Source organism: Lepus europaeus, chromosome 5 (assembly GCF_033115175.1).
Source record: "Lepus europaeus isolate LE1 chromosome 5, mLepTim1.pri, whole genome shotgun sequence".
NCBI classification, from domain to species: domain Eukaryota; kingdom Metazoa; phylum Chordata; class Mammalia; order Lagomorpha; family Leporidae; genus Lepus; species Lepus europaeus.
Window position 1 is genome coordinate 56,283,425 of NC_084831.1, and position 16,361 is coordinate 56,299,785.

The 16,361-nt window shown below is 47.8% G+C and overlaps 1 protein-coding gene across 1 annotated transcript in view; it reads left to right on the top strand.

Annotated features, from left to right (window-relative positions):
* The first annotated feature begins 8,732 nt into the window (after nt 1–8,732).
* Nucleotides 8,733–16,361, top strand: part of CACHD1 (cache domain containing 1) — a 241,146-nt gene continuing 233,517 nt past the window's right edge. The window contains exon 1 of the mRNA XM_062191475.1: nt 8,733–9,166. Within this exon, the coding sequence (XP_062047459.1) occupies nt 8,915–9,166 (252 nt within the window). The 5' untranslated portion in view covers nt 8,733–8,914. The remainder of the gene's footprint in view (nt 9,167–16,361) is intronic.

Consider the following 16,361-nt stretch of genomic DNA (forward strand, 5'->3'; position numbering starts at 1 on the left):
TTTTGTTCTTCATTAGTTATTGAAAGCTCTTCTCTCCTCCAGGCAAGCTCCTCTCTCCCTCTCTCTCTTCCCCTCAGTTTCTCCCTCCCTCCCTTCTTTCTTCTCTTCTTTCATTCCATTCTTTCTCCCTTTCCCCTCTTCCTCCTCCTGTTTCTTCCTGTCCCTCTTGTTCTTTTTCTTCTCCTTCTTACCTAACCAATGCTTTTGAGTTGGTAACATCTCCCAGGTGTTACCTCCTCCAGGGAAACTTCTCTCACCTTCCTACTAGGTTACATTAAGTGTTGCTCCCATATCTGGCACATAATCACTTCTCTAGAACTTTTCATATTATATTCATTAATTCAACACATATTTTCTGAATACTTACTATGTATCAGGTACCATCTTAGCCATCAAGGATATGTTGACAAAACGCACACAAGTTCTTGCCTTCATGGAGCTTATAATAAATAAAATAAGTAAGCAAATCAATTTTGTTAGATGGTATGAGTACAAAAGCAGGCAGGGTTGGGGCTGGCGCTGTGACGCAGCAGGTTAACGCCCTGGCCTGAAGCACCAGCATCCCATATGGGTGCCGGTTCGAAACCTGGCTGCTCCACTTCCAATCCAGCTCTCTGCTATGGCCTGGGAAAGCAGTAGAAGATGGCCAAGTCCTTGGGCCCCTGCACCCACATGGGAGACCTGGAAGAAGCTCCTGAATCCTGGCTTCGGATGGGCGTAGCTCTGGCCATTGCAGCCAATTGGGGAGTGAACCAGAGGATGAAAGACCTCTTTCTCTCTCTCTGCCCCTCCTCTCTCTGTGTAACTCTGACTTTCAAGTAAATAAATAAATCTTAAAAAAAAAAAAAAAAAAAAGCAGGGTAAGGCATAGGGAGTTCCTGGGGAGAGTAATTGGTGTCACAAATCTAAATAGAATGGTTAGGAGAGATCTCCCCTCTTATTCGAATACAGACTAAAAGGAGATGTGAAGAGACAAACTCCATGGGTTCCTTGCATTTCTTGTGAGCAGGGTTCTAACTGCTCTTTTGTTCTGGGATACATACATACCCCCACACACCTACACACACATATACATTCATGTTTGTTTACGGAACAACCTTAGTGGGTAGAAAGATGTCACTATTTGGAACAAAGGCAAAAATTTTCTTTCTTTCCACCATGTAAGATATCTCCTTTTGGGAAAAGGGCAGTTCTGTTTGCATTTCACTATAAAAGATTTGGGTTACCTAAGCTTAGGGTTCCCCTCCTCCAACGCTACCTAATATGTGCAGATGTGCCCTGGCCTTCTTCACATTGCCCTGTGGGAATTTAAGCTTGGAGGACTACCTCAAAAGGTGACAGTCTGGCTACTGCTCTTACTGTGAACAATAAAGTCCTTTGTCTCTAACCAGGAGTCTCACTCATATCTTCTGCCAGCTTCCATGAGGGTGTGGTGGTTGATTTGTTGGCTTTCAAACAGAGTAATGTCTCAGATCCACCACAGTTCCTCTTTATTTGAAAAGCAGAGAGAGAGAAAGAGAGAAAGAGAGAGAGGGAGAGAAACATTCCAGCTCCTATCTACTGGTTCATTCCCTAAATGCTTACAATGGTGGCTGAAACCAGGAGATGAGAACTCAATCCAGGACTCTGAAGTGGGTGGCAGGAATCCAATTACTTGAGCCATCACCAGTGTGACTCCTGGAGCCTGCATTAGTAGGAAGCTGGAGTGAAGAGCCAGAGGCAGGTAGCCAGCCCAAGCACGCCGATATGGGGCACAGGCATGCTAACCACCAGGTCATATTCTGACCCGCCTTTACAGTTCTTGGGGGTGTAATACAGATATTTGAAGGAAGGTAACACGGAAAGGCCGTGAGGCAATTGCTGTATGTGATATTATCTGTCTTTAAATTTTCTCTTTTCCCCAATAACTGTAAATTTTTAAGGACAACCAAAATTACCCATCCATGTGTGCCTAGCAACTACAACAATAAAGACATTATTAGCACATAACAAATGCTCAGTAAATGTTTACTGAAATGAACAGGAAAAAAATAGTTGCCTTGGAAATGAGGAAGTTTCATAAGCAGAGGTGTATGGAATGACAATTATTATAACTTCTTTCATTCAGAGAGATGCACATCAGAATGGAGAAAAAAATTAAGTTAGGAGTCCAACAGAGCTCAGTTTCCATCCTAGCTCCATGGCTTCCCAACCTGTAACTTCGGTTAAGTTACTTAACCTTTCTGAGTTGCAGTTTCCCTGGGTATAAAATTGTAATAATTTTCTCCTCTATTTTGATGCTTACATGATGGGACATAGAAAACATACACGAGATCAAGCAATAATATGTTGGGTGCTATATACAGTACCCTGCCCATGGTAGCATCTCAGTAATTTTTATTTTTTTACCATTGTTCTACCTTTACTGGTTCACAGTTTGAAGGGAAGTGGGAAATCTGATGATCTGTGTTCTAAGATTCAGTCCAGATCATTAACCACTTTCATTTATTTAGCAATACATCACACTTGTTGAGATTTGTAGTCTTACAGAAGCTAATGAACAAGTGCTAATATCTACCCCTGGAATTACCGCTTCCATTCTCCTGAGCTCCCGAGTTCACAAGCTCATTATAGTTGGCAGCCAATTATTGTTTTGAATGAGAGGCCTGCCAGCAGCATTAGGCTGAGAATTTGTTGTTAACTTGGACCTCACTTAGACCTCAGAGTATGCCAAGGAGAATGATGCAGGGTTGAAAATCTGTACTACATTTTTGGAAATCCGACCAAAAGTCCCTGAAAACGGCTTGCCACGGAGTTTTCCTGTGGTGAGTATCTTGGCCACATGTGGACCATGAGGGCTGTCACTGAAATGGCTGTGGGTCCCCTTAAATACGGAAGAGTAGCCAGCTTGTTGTTAACTCTTGGTTCATTCTTCCTTAATGGTCAAGGGACAAAACTGTGCAGCTTTCTGCATAGCTGAGTGATTCAGAGATTTTCTTAGGCTTTCCAGTTCTTTGGTACTTTGGTTCTTTCCTGAGTTTTGTCTCTCGGTCTGGCCATATGTTTGACTCTGTGGGAGTAAAGAAGGAAGACAGTCCCTGACAAGTGATTCTGCAGAGAGTGGTTATAGACCTTCCCTGGATACACATGCAGATGGGACATTTACAGAGGGACAATGATAAAGCCGAGAGTTAAACGCTGGAGCTACTGGGAGGAAGCAGATAATGAAGGTACCAAACACTGATGGTCACAGCAAGGGTACAGGAAGAGTCCACGGAGAAAATGAGGTATCAGACAAGTCTCATGGTGATCTATTGTCTTCTAACCACAGTAGTGACCCACTTACCAGTCTTTCTATCATTTTGTAGTTCAAATGGCTACACAGTCAATAGTACCCTCTCTGTATAAATGTATGAATGAATTTGATTTTTAGAGTTACCTCAAGACTAGAGACAGGAAAAAAAGAGACTATAATATAACTTGTAGACTAGATTTGGTATGAGGAAGTTCTGAAATCTACTTAGTGCTGGGACCTGGTGATGGTCTCTGTTGCATGTCACAGGTTCTAGGTACTCCATAATCCCTTCTGTCTGATTGGCTTTCTGAACTTCTTCGTGATATTTGCTCCTTCACATCTTTGGCTTGCAAAATTATACCCACTGTTTATGGGGTGCTTCTATGTACCAGGTGCTATGCTAAGAGTGTACCTTTCACAAAAATCCTGGGAAGTATTTTACATATGAAGAAACTAAGGCTAAAAGAAGTTAAGTTTGATAGAGATGACATAGCTAATAAATATTGTTCTTGGGATACAAATGGGTTTTCTGATACCAACATTCACACTGCTAGTCACCATGTTATACTCAGGTATATATGGATACATACACTCACATACATGTATATACACACAAGTATGATCGTTTATACAGCCATATGTGTGAGTATACACAGAAATGTGTATTAGTGATACATACACACACATACATATAGATGATAATGTATGTATTTATTAGAAATATATACACTCACACACTTTTGCATGTACAATAAATATATAGCCATAAATATGCCTCTCTATACATGCATGTGTATGCACATACATATGGCTGTATATTAGCTGCTAGGCCAATGTGCATTATAGGAGTCTTGGCCTCCATGGCCTATCTTGTGTCTTTTTCAATTCAATTACCAGTTCTCACTGCTTTTTCCTCCTAGTATTTGCTAACAAAACAATTTTTAAGATTAAAGATTTGTCCCAGCTAATCATTTGGCCTGCCTTAGATGCTGTAGATTCACTACCATGATGTCACAGGACCAACTGATCCAGTCAGTTGCCTCCCTGGGAAATAATCAACTATTGCTGAGCAGGGGTCAAAGCATAGGATCAGTTCATTTACATGAACTGAAGACATTAAGGATTAGTAGTTTATCAGGTAACAAGCTTTTATTGGCCTATCATGTACAGTATGCATGTGTAAATGTTCTCTCTAACACCAGACTAGTGGTGCCAAGCTTGCAGCTTGTGGAGTTACCACTTCCATGAGCCTGCTTGCAGTCTGACAGTGGCTTGTAGGCATCATGAGTTGGGTCTGCAAAATGCATATTCCAGGACCCACCCCCATATCCAGGGTGTGCTTCATTTGATATGGGAAAGAGTTAGGGTGTGCAACCTATTAGAAGCACCCCCAGACTACAAGCAGCTGGGAGACCACACTTTTAGAAACTTTGGGATAAAGAAAATAAAGACTTTGGAGGGACAGACACAGGCTGCTTGCTAAATGCTGGAGGGACATGAGGTGCTGAGAGAAGGTCTAAGAGCTTTGGAGCAGCATAGGAGCAATGAACGCTGGGTTGGGGTGATAGGAGTTGTCAAGGAAGGCCTCAGAGCAATGACATCCCAGCTCAAGGGGGGACCGGCCATGTAGAAAGAAGGGCATGGTCTTGTGGGCTGTCAGAAAGGTGCTTTCTGGGGGGCAGGGAGGCATTTGGAAGAAAAGAGGTTAGAATAAGGCCAGAAGGGCCGATAGACCAGAGTGCAAAGAGCCCTGTTTGTCGTGTTAAGTTTATTTCTCTGAGATGGGGCACTCAGGAATGAAGGGATGTAGATTAGCGAGAGATAAGTTCAGATTTGACTTAGAAAGACGTCTTTGACTTCAGCGTGAAGAATAACACGACAGGAGAAAGACAGACTGCATAGAGACCCTGAGGAGACTTCAGTCTTCATGCAGGTGAGCTCAATAATGAACTACAGAGGAACAGCCAGGAACAGGTGTGAGAGACACATACAGACCCAAGGTGGATACAGAGAGGCACCTGTCATTCGCAGGTGGGTGATATCACCCTGACTGGCAATCAGTACAGAGTTAGCAGGAGCATAGGAGAAGGCAGTAGTAAGTTTTCCTTCAGGTATACATGGGGACTTCAAAAAGTTCATGGAAAATGGAATTAAAATATGTTTGTTTTGGCACAAAAATGTTTTGAAATCCATGCATAGTTTTTTCATATGTACTTCTTTCTTTTTAAAGATATATTTATTTATTTGAAAGGCAGAGTTACAGAGAAGCAGAGGAGAGAGAGAGAGAGAGTCTTCCATTTACTGGTTCACTTCCCAAATGGCCATTGGCCCAGGTCAATCTGAAAACAGGAGCCAGGAGCTTCTTTTGGGTCTCCTTCATGGAGTTCAGGGGTCCAAGCACTTGGGCCATCTTCTGCTTTCCCAGGCCATAGCAGAGAGCCAGATGGGAAGTGGAGCAGCCAGGATACGAACTGGCGCCCATATAGGACGCTGGTACTGCAGGTATTGGCTTTACCCAAAAAGCCACAGCACTGGCCCCTTCACATGGACTTCTTAAAGCCCCCCTGTATGCATGTATTTTAAAATTTTTTGCACCAAAATAAATTTATAATTCCACTGTCCATGAATGTTTTGAAATCCCCTTCTATCTAGAGTTGGTAAACAGTTGAAAGGATGGAGATTCAGTTCAAGAAAAGCATGAACTTTATAAGGTTGCAAAACTCATATTTTGGTGATAACTGGAGGCATGGCTGTAGATAAGCATTCTCAGAAGAAAGAATCAGATGACACAGGGCTGGTGTCTTGGCATAGTAGGTAAAGCTGCCACTTGTGATGCTGGCATCCCATATGGGTGCTAGTTTGAGTCCCAGCTGCTCCACTTCCAATCCAGCTCCCTGCTAATGACCTGGGAAAGCTGTGGAAGATGGTCCAAATGCTGGGGCCCTTGGAGTCACGTGGGAGACCTAGAAGAAGCTCCTGGCTCCTGGCTCCGGCTGTTGTGGCTATTTGTGGAATGAACCAGCAGATGGAAGACCTTTTTCTCTGTATCTGCCTCTGCTTCTCTGTAACTCTTTCAAATAAATAAATAAGAATCCACCACCTGCAGTGCCAGCATCCCATTTGGGCGCCGGGTTCTAGTCCCGGTTGCTCCTCTTCCAGTCCAGCTCTCTGCTGTGGCCCAGGAAGGCAGTGAATGATGGTCCAAGCGCTTGGGCGCCTGTATCTGCGTGGGAGAGCAGGAAGAAGCACCTGGCTCCTGGCTTCGGATCGGCGTAGCTCCAGCTGTAGTGGCTATTTGGGCGGTGAACCAATGGAAGGAAGACCTTTCTCCCTGTCTCTCTCTCTCTCACTGTCTAACTCTATCTGTCAATAAAGAAAAAGAAAAGAAAGAAAGAAAATACAGGACTAGGCTCCCAAGAAATACCAACACAGATATGATGGGCAATGGAGAGGCCCTTTGGAGGACGTGTCAGAAGGTTAGCGTAGAGACATGTGACAGCTTGGTGATGGTAACCTGGAAGAGTTTTCCAAAAAGTTGATACCAGCTGCCATTACTCAGTTATTTTCTTTTCTACTTACCAAATGGACTAGTATGTTCTGTCTCACTGATTAACTACCATGTGCAAGGGTATATGATAAAAACCAAAAAAGCCTCTAAGAAATGTTGGCTCAACTCTGAGATAGAAGACAGACAGGGAGGTTTTCATTCCACTGTTAAGTAGAGGGTCATTTTTCTGAAACCTACTATGTGTGTGGATAATGTGGAAGCGAAGCGCTTGGTCCCTTCAGTGGACAGGCTCATCTGGGTTCCAGGGTGTCAAACAGACATCTCAGATCCTCAACGATGCGGCTGCCAAGGGTGTGATGTGCCTGTGTCAAGGTGACATAGACTGGAGAGTGTCACCAAGGAGAATATAAACCAGTATAGCAGAGGCAACACTGATTGGCAATAAATTGGAATAAATGATTGCTATGAGAAACACTGGGCCAGAGAAAGCTTAAAAGAGAAGATGAGTTTGTATACAATAGTCAAAGAATTAAAACAGAAGAATTTTTGATAAAGTGGAAAAAAAAAAAAAGAGCACTAAGTCTGGGTCTGGTCCTCCTACCACTTCTGCTAGGGAGCCCTGGGCAAGCCCCCCATCTTCCAGGGCCTGGCTGTGTGGCCTAGAAAGCTACACGCAGCCAACTCGCAGCACTTGGCTGCTTTTACACACACACACACACACACTTGTTTCCAGGAGCTTCCCACAGGTAACTTCTCAGAGGGCCTGAGCTGGGGGTCTGGGAGAACAGGTGTCTGCAGTGGAGTCCGGTTTAGTCGGGGTTTTTGGTTGATTTGTTTGTTTGTTGGAGTTGACGGGATCAGGTGGTTCATTTCCAAACAGAGACAGGAAGAGCTGTGTCGTGTTTCAGGGCAAGAGCCTCAGAGTAAGACGTGTGCTTAAATTCTGAATCTGCTTCTTATCCCCTGGGTGACCTCCGGCAATTGATTCCACCGCTGTAAGCCCCAGTCTTTGTTACCTAAAAATTTGGGATAAAGATGCCTACCTCCTAGGGATGTTGTGGGGGATTAAAGGATAACGTGTAGAAACCCCGAAGCACTGCGCCCGCACACATGAGCGGGCTGCACAAGGATCGACCAGGGCTATTGTTATTGATAACCTGGAAGCCAGGCAGGGGCCGCACTAGCTGCAGCGCCCTGGGTCCCCAAGCTCCGCCGGGCACACCGCCAGCGTCCTAGAACTTAAAGGGACTTTCGGTGGGCGGCACCTAGAACCGGTAGGAGGCTGGAGTCCTCGCGTGGGCGGAGGCCGTGAGAGCCGGGGCTGGGGGTCGCCGTCCCCGGGCACAGAAGGTCCTGGCGGCCCCCTCCCGCGGCTGGGCTGGTCCCCAAGAAGGGAGGCTGGCCTCCGCGGCCGGCGCCTGGGGGCCGGTTGTGAGGCGGGAGCAGGCCAGGAGAGGAGGGGCGACTGGGGGAATTTCCCCGCCTCTCGCCCTCGCTCCATAAATCACCTCAGCCGCGGCGGCGGCGGCGGCGAGCCGGGAAGTGCGCGGAGCCGGAGCGCGGCGTGGTGGCACCAGACACCTCCCTTTCCCCCACCTCTTTCTTTCTTTCGGTTGTGTTTTTTTTTTTTGTTTTGTTTTTTTGTTTTTCCCCAAACCTCCCCCTCTCACTCCCGGCTCGGGTGGCTGCCCTTACCGCGCAGCCGGGTCGCCACTCCTCCTCCCGTGCTGCCGCCAGCCCTCGTAGCCGCCGCCGCCTCCCCGCGCCCGGGCTCTGGGGAAGCGAAAGCCGCGCGGCCGGCGACGCCGACAGTCAGCTCCGCGGCGCACGCACTCCGGCCCACGGGCAACCGCGGCTCCCGGAGACCCGGCGGCACCGCGGGGAGCGCTCGGGCCACCGCTTCCTCTCCCGCCCAACGCCGAGCCGGGCGATGGTGGCCGGCGGCGCTCCCGCGCTGTAGCCGGGCGCCCCCTAAGTTTGGGAGCCGCCGACGCCGCAGCGCGGAGACGAGTCTGCAGAAGAAGAAGAAAGTTTTGCGGGCTGCGCCGAGCGGGCCCTGAGCGCACCTCCCGCGGCTCTCTCCCCGCGTCCCCGCGCCCGGAGCCCCTCGGCGGGGCGGCTGGGGGAGCTGTATGGCTCGGGAGCCGGAGGACGAGGAGACGGCGGGGGCGGCCGCCCTGGCCCAACGCTGTCCGGGCTCGCCTGGCTGGGCCGGGGCAGGGGCCGGGGCTCGGCGGCCGCCCCTCTGGCTGCTCTGCCTGGTTGCGTGCTGGCTCCTGGGCGCTGTGGCCGACGCAGACTTCTCCATCCTGGACGAGGCGCAAGTGCTAGCGAGCCAGATGCGGAGGCTGGCGGCGGAGGAGCTGGGGGTCGTCACCATGCAGGTAAGCGGCCCCCTTCACGGCCCTGGCCTTGCCCGCCTGGCAGCCCGCCTTTCCCCTTTGCGGAGAGCCGCCTCTCACTGCCTGATGCAGATCCCCTTGCGGTGCACGGACTGCTCTTGGCCGGCGCAGAACCGCTGCCCCGCCGGACCTCTGCACAGAACAGACCCCTGGCTACATGCCAGCGCATCTTCCATGCCCTGTCCACTCTTCCCTTTCTCCCCTGCAGAGCCCCCTGCCCTCTGCGCGGGGACACCCTCCCCCCACCCCCTTCCTCTGCACAGCCTTCTACTGCTGAGCTCCGGCTCCTTTACCTCGGCCGCGATTCTCTGGTTGCTTCTGCACCTCCGTCCGGAATTTGCACACCTTCCTCGGGCCGCCGCTGCAAACTCCCGTTCCCTCTTTGTGTCCCCATCCTGGGGCAGCCCGCCCCGCCTGCCTCGAATGAGTTCCCGAGGCCCCCCGCCCCACCCCCTGGACCACCTCCTCTTGTGCCTCGGACCGAGGCGCACTGCAGGGAAGGCACCGGCGTGGGCGCGGCTGCTCCGGGGCGCTCCGGGTCCCCTCGGAGAGCGGCCTCGGGAGTCGGCCCCACGCTCCTGCTCCCCGCCCGGTGCGTTGGGGGGAGGGGCCGGCCTGGTGGATTCCTGGTAGATTCCGACTCGGGTCCTGGTGGGCGACTCTTTTTGTTGCTTTCCGCTTTGGCCGCGGTCGGTTGCGCGCTGTCCGCCGCGTGAATGTGTGTGGTGTGTGTATATGTATGCACCTTTTAGGGGGAGAAGATGAATGCGTTTCCCACTGCTCTCGAGTGTTTCCCGTGCTGGTCTTCCCCGGGAGAGGGAGGGGGACGCGGAGAAAACATCCCCCCCTCGGCTTAGAGGGAGTCGTGGGGATGTGACCAACAACCACCGTGGTAAAAAAAAAAAAAAAAAAAAAAAAAAAAAAAAAAAAAAATCGCAGACCGGCCACCACCTGGAGATGCTTGCTCGCCGCTGTTCGCACCTTCGTGGCCAAAAAGGCCCACTCGTTTAGGGGCGGTTGAGGTGACATTCCGAGCCTGTCACCCTCTTAGGTAAAATAGGCCCCCATCCTCTTCCACTGTGCACCCTGACAACGATAACCGTGAGGGACGCGGTCTTCGAAAGAGCCAAGTTTCCAGGAATCTGTTCTGGGAAGAGGATTCTGATTTCGGTGCTACCCGACCGCCCCTTCCACCTCCCACCTCCCACCTCCGACCGGGAGAGGTGTTTTGAATCACTTTGGGATTCAGGTTTCTGACTTTTTTTTTTTTTCTTTCTTTCTTTCTTTTTACCCTCACCCCCACCCCAGTCCTCCAGAGAGAATATGGTTTTTCTAAAGCAAGTTCCACGGTCCTTTTCCACTGTAGAAAAAATTTTTATTTTCGAAATGAGGTTGAGTGAGGAGTGGTTTGCTTGAAAGATAATTTTACATTTATTTACAGACAGCGGGCCCTGGTGGATTTTTTTCATTTGCATAATAATAGATAAGCTTTCAAGATAACATATTTTCCTTTCCATACAGATCCTTCAGGTACACATTCAGTTATGATTTTTTTCCATTTGCATTTTCTGATATTTGACTATTGCTTAGTTCCTCGGAGGGAAGTGACTTTTGGACAAGGAAGGAAAACTAGAATTTTCTTTTCAGTGGTGAATGTTTAGATCCAGAGCACAGAATTGTATTTTTGCAGAGGGCACCTCTGTTAATGGGGGAACTTGGGGATACTACAGGATACTACAGTTTAGGCCTGTGCTTGCAGAGTGAGCTGGTGACTGCCACCTTCATCCCATCACCAGGGCAGGGCCGGGCATGGTTTTCCCCCCTGCCCTTCTCCTTGTAGGCTTAAGGACTTGCTTTTTCTTAGATGCTGACAGCCGTTTTACTGTTTCTCACCCGGTCCTTGACAAAAGGTGAAATCGGATCCCCACACATTGTCATTCAGGTAGGGATCCAAAGCAAATGTAGTTTTAAAAGGCTTCCCTGTTGAAAAGGAGACACTTCAGAAGAAAGCTCTGATCGGTAGGGGGTTTGTGCCCAAATGGCCCTTTATCTCCTCCCAACTGGCCTCTTTCTAACACCTTTGCCACCTCATTGTGGAAACTGACCTCCTGCGGCCAGGGTTTTGTCTGGCAAAATGTGAAGTGGCTCCACACGTACTGTATTTAAGTTCCTCTTCTGGCACTGTGCATTGATCTACCACTTGCCTCCATGTGGGAAAATTGGGGGAAAGTCCCTTTTTGGGGAAGAATATGTGTGGAAAAAATAAAATCCAATGCCTGCTTAGATGTCTGGCCCTTAGAACAAAGATGTGGGGGCCTCAGGTTCTCCCCTGCAGACCTCTGGGGTTTGTTCAGTGGGTCTGAAATTCTGTGGATTTAGTTACATAAATGTAGATTGTGTAGTCTCCCCTTGTGGAATGTCGGATTTGACCGATGCAGAGCTGAGCTTTTCTTCAGAGGTTGGCAGCTCCGAGTGGATGGTAAGGTGAGCAGGGTCAGATCACTGGGGTAGGTCCTGTCTTTTTGCAGCAAGAAATGCCTTCCCCACTTAAGGGATTGACCTCTTTCACTTGACCTTGGCATTTGGAACACAGTATGGGCCTTTCAGGACAGCACCTCATTTATACAAATTTTTCTGTAGGTCAGTTTATATAAAAAGCCAATTTTCATTCTTTTCAATGACTTGTGCTGCTGAAAATCTCATCTCCTAGGACAGTTTTTCATTTTGAGAAATTGCGAAGTCGCCCTCAACTCGGCCTGTTCTGCAGCATTTCCAGTGGCCGCACACACTGTTCACAGGAGGTTAGGAGGGGGAATTTTACAAAAATGGAAACCGGGCCTTCTTTAGCTCTGACATTCCCGTGACGTGGTTTTTGTGCTTGCTGGTAGAGAAGACAGTGTGAGAAGTACTCCATCTCCAAGATTCTCTTGGCTAAGTTTTCTAATGGTGGCTGCCTACTTATTTTGTTGTTATTGTTCCTTTTTAATAATGGACAAAAATGTTTTTGAAAAAAATCTCTGAATGATTTACACCCACCGATTTTGCCAGTGCCCTGGGAAAGCTGCCACTGGACGCTGCCCCCCCCCCCCCCCCCCCCCGCAGCAGACATCATAGATCATGGGTAAAAGAAACCTAATCATCCTCTCCTCAGGGGTCTGGCTGAGTGAAGCCATCCTCGCTGTGCTGTGTCTGAAGATCAGTGTGTGCCCGTGTCCAGGGAGACTGGTCTCTGCTTATTCATCCATGCAGTGGGATTTTGTCAAGCAGCCTCAGGGAGAGGGAAGAACCCCACACTGGGTATCTGGAGACCTGGGTTCTAGCTCTGCCACCTACAGGTTGGATGATTTTTATCTGTCAAGTTATGCGAGTTGATTCTTGCTAGAGGCATATTCTTTGGACATAGTGGAAATAGTGCATGTGAAGGCACCTGTAAATGTGATGGCACCTGTTCGTGTGACGCTGAACTGGAGAAACATTGATGGATGCAGTGGGTCTTAAATGGAGAATTGGCTTGTTGAAAGCTTACTGAGCATGGAGTGCTCTGCTAGGTGTTGAGAGGTTTTCCAGGACAGGCCTCAATGTTTGAAGGAGGAGGTAAGAGTGTACAGGTAGAACAGTTAAGTAACAATGCTTGCTTGTTAGAAGGCATATCTGCTCTGGGAGCCATTTCACCAGGCACTTATAAGGCCCATTTAACATTATATGACAATACAGGCTTCTTAACAGCAAGGGCCTGGCACATGGCCAGTGTGCTTGCTTTAGTGTTAGCTCTAACACAGCTCTGCTAGGCTGGGTACACTCACTGTGAACTTGGCAGACACACCAGCAGGTTGGTCAGACAGCTGCTATATGGGGCCTGGAGGGGAGGGTTGTGGGTGAGGTAGAGGAGGTCGGCTGGGTTTCTTCCATTTGGGGCAGAAGAACTAGAAGCACAAACTGGAGCCTGAACTCAAGTTGAAGAAAGCAGAGCAACCAGAACAGATAAGACTTCAGGAACTGAAGGAGGTTCAGCGGGCAGAGGTGTTGATTGAAAATATAGCACAATGTTGTAAATGGTGAACGGGCAGGGTTTCTTTGCACGCAGTAAGACAGCAATGCGTTGTTCATTTTGGAAAATATCCGACAGACTTTTGGAGAGCTTTGACTCTGTAAGGGGTCATGGGTTAGACCAAACTGACAATAAAAGGAAACTAAGGCATGGTCTATGTACTTAATTTCAGTTAATGTTGAAAATAGACACAAAAAGAGGTATTCTGTTATAGGTATTAGCAAGAGGCATAGGAGTGGTGGCCTGCAGTGGGAGAAAGAGGCACAGGGCATTGTGGGAGTGAAAAGGAGCCATGCCTAAGCCTCTCTAGTGAAGTCAAGGAAGCTGGTCACTTTTCCCTTGGCCTTTTTGGTGAAATGTCCATACCAAGTTGCAGCCTTAAATGTGAAGGGTGAACAAATTGGTAGTTCATCAGACCTTTCTAATTCTCTTTGGTTGCGCTAGAAAAGTAGCTGGTGTTTCTTGAACACCTGAACTGGAAGGTAGCTCTGGCTCCTGTGCCGCTTCGTGTGGTTCCCATGGCTTATTTCTTTGGTCATTACTCCAAGCTTCTATGGTTATTGGACATAGATGTCTTGCCCTTCTATAACCATAAGCTGATTTGTAGTCATGTTTAGGTAAGTTTTGTATTTTCCCCTAAATCATGTGTATCATACCAGGAAATATTTGAATGCGTACTTGTGCAATATGGAGTGGTTGGGGGACAAGGTATGTTTGCGAATAATATGGTTTGATTCTTTGCCCTTGTGTACAATAATTCTGTGCACCTTGGTGGAAAAACTACTTCATCGTGTCCTCGGGAAATTGAATGCTTGGAGTAGAAGAAAGCTGACCATGGATAGTTGACTGTGAGTTGAACGTGGTAAGAATGAGCCCAAGGAAAAGCATGAACCATCCCTGTCATGCTTAGTACTTTCTCCCTAGTGCCTGTCTGAGCTGGCCTGGTCCCTTGTGCTTGTTCTGTTTCTCTCACCAGTGGTATCTGAGTTTTGGAAGGGCTCAGGGGAGGGGAAGGAGATGGTTTCACGCTTCCTAACATGTTGGTGCTATTTCTGGTTGCTGCTTGAAGAGTTCCTTCCTTGAGCTTAAGTGGATGAGCAGACAGGAACCTTGCAAAACTCTGGAATTTTGGTATTAGGTAGAAGGAGATTTGTTTTGGATCTACTTATGCCCAGTGTGAAAATATATTGGAAATCAAAATATGAAGGGACAACAATTTTGACTCAACCAGTTATTAATGGTGTAATTTCTGGCATATTATTAAATTGCTCTAAACTTCAGTGTCTTCACTCTTGGCATTAACAGCAGGAAGCTTACTTTACAAGATAACAAAGTATCTAGAATAGAGCCTAACCTAACAGCAGATAGTGAACAGAATTATACAAAGGGGAACAGTCTGTATAGTGCCTGGGCACAGAACCTGGGAGGCAGCAGCCATCAGCTCCTGAGCCCAAAGGAAAAGGAAAGGGAAATTAATCTTTGGAAGCTGCAGATTTCAATGCAGTCAGTCCTCTGCCCCACAGTTTCTGGGGTGTGGTACGTAGACCTCAGGGATGTGGTGCAAAGCCATCCTTTGGGGTTTCTGAAGAAAATATTGGATGTGTTTACTGTAAAAGTGTTTATTTCAAAGGTTTGTAAAAAATATTCAGCAGCTAAAAATAACATGAAAATGCCCACATACCTTTCACCCAACTTGAACAGTTATCAACTTGTGATCAGCCTGGTTTCATCTATACCTCTGCCTGCACCTGCTCTTCCCCTCTCCCTAGATTATTCTAAAGCAAATTTCAGACATCACACATAACTCTATTGATAAGTTCTTATTGCATTCTTATTTTTAAAAAGAGATTTTTAAATTATTTATTTGAAAGGCAGAGTTACAGAGATGGAGAAAGAGAGAGAGAAAGAGAGAGCAATCTTCTATCCACTGGTTCATTCCCCAAATGGCCAAAATTGCCAAGGGCTGGCCCAGGCCAAAGCTAGGAACCTGGAACTCCATCCATGTCTCTCATATGGATGGCTGGGGCCCTGGCACTTGGGCCATTTTTTGCTGCTTTCCCAAGCTCATTGGGAGGGAGCTGGGTTGGAAGTGGCACATCTGGGAGTCCAGTCTATCCTCCAATATGGAATGGTGTTGTCGTAGGTACTCACTGTACCATGACACTGGTGCCTGTATTTTTACTTAATATCTATATATTTTCAATGTTTTAAGATACACACAATACATTTATACACTAGTGTATAAATTTTACAACTGACAAATAAATACAAATATTTTGGAAGGCTTAACACTTCATGATGATGTGCCAGAACAAAACCATTGCTGTGTCCCTGCAACCTCTACACACAACAAATACCTTTGCCCAGCAGCCTCCGTGGACTTCTAGGGCTGATGCCAAGTTGCTTTGGGGATCCTCTAGTGCGTCTTCCTCTGGTTGTGCTATCTGGTCCTTGTTTTCATGCCTGACTTTCCCCACAACACTGAAAGGTTCCTTGTTATCTTAGTGTATGGAATATAGACTGGGTGCATGGATTTGACTAATTCTACATGAATTACATCTGCTGGCTCCTGTTCTTGCCCCCTTCCACAAGAGTGAGAAAAAGTCAAGGCAAGGGGGCTGCCACCATGGCTCACTTGGCTAATCCTCTGCCTGCAGTGCCAGTATCCCATATGGGCACCAGGTTCTAGACCTGGCTGCTCCTCTTCCAGTCCAGCTCTCTGCTGTGGCCCAGGAGGGCAGTGGAGGATGGCCCAAGTGTTTGGGCCCTGCACCCGCGTGGGAGACCACCTGGCTCCTGGCTTCGGATTGGTGCAGCGTGCAGACCGTGGCGGCCATTTGAGGGGTGAACCAACAGAAGGAAGACCTTTCTGTCTCCCTCTCTCACTAACTCTGTCAAATAAGTAAAAAAAATAAAGTCAAGGCAAGAAGACTAAGTGGGAGGGAGAAGCAAATTGGAGAGAAAGAGTTGGAATATATTCACAGGGCCAGTGCTGTGGTGTAGTAAGCTTAGCCTCTGCCTGCAGTGCCGGCATCCCATATAGTTGCCAGTTGGTGTTGCTGCTCCTCCTCTCTGACCCAGCTCTCTGTTGTGGCCTGGGAAAGCAGAGGAAGATGGCCCAAGTGCTTG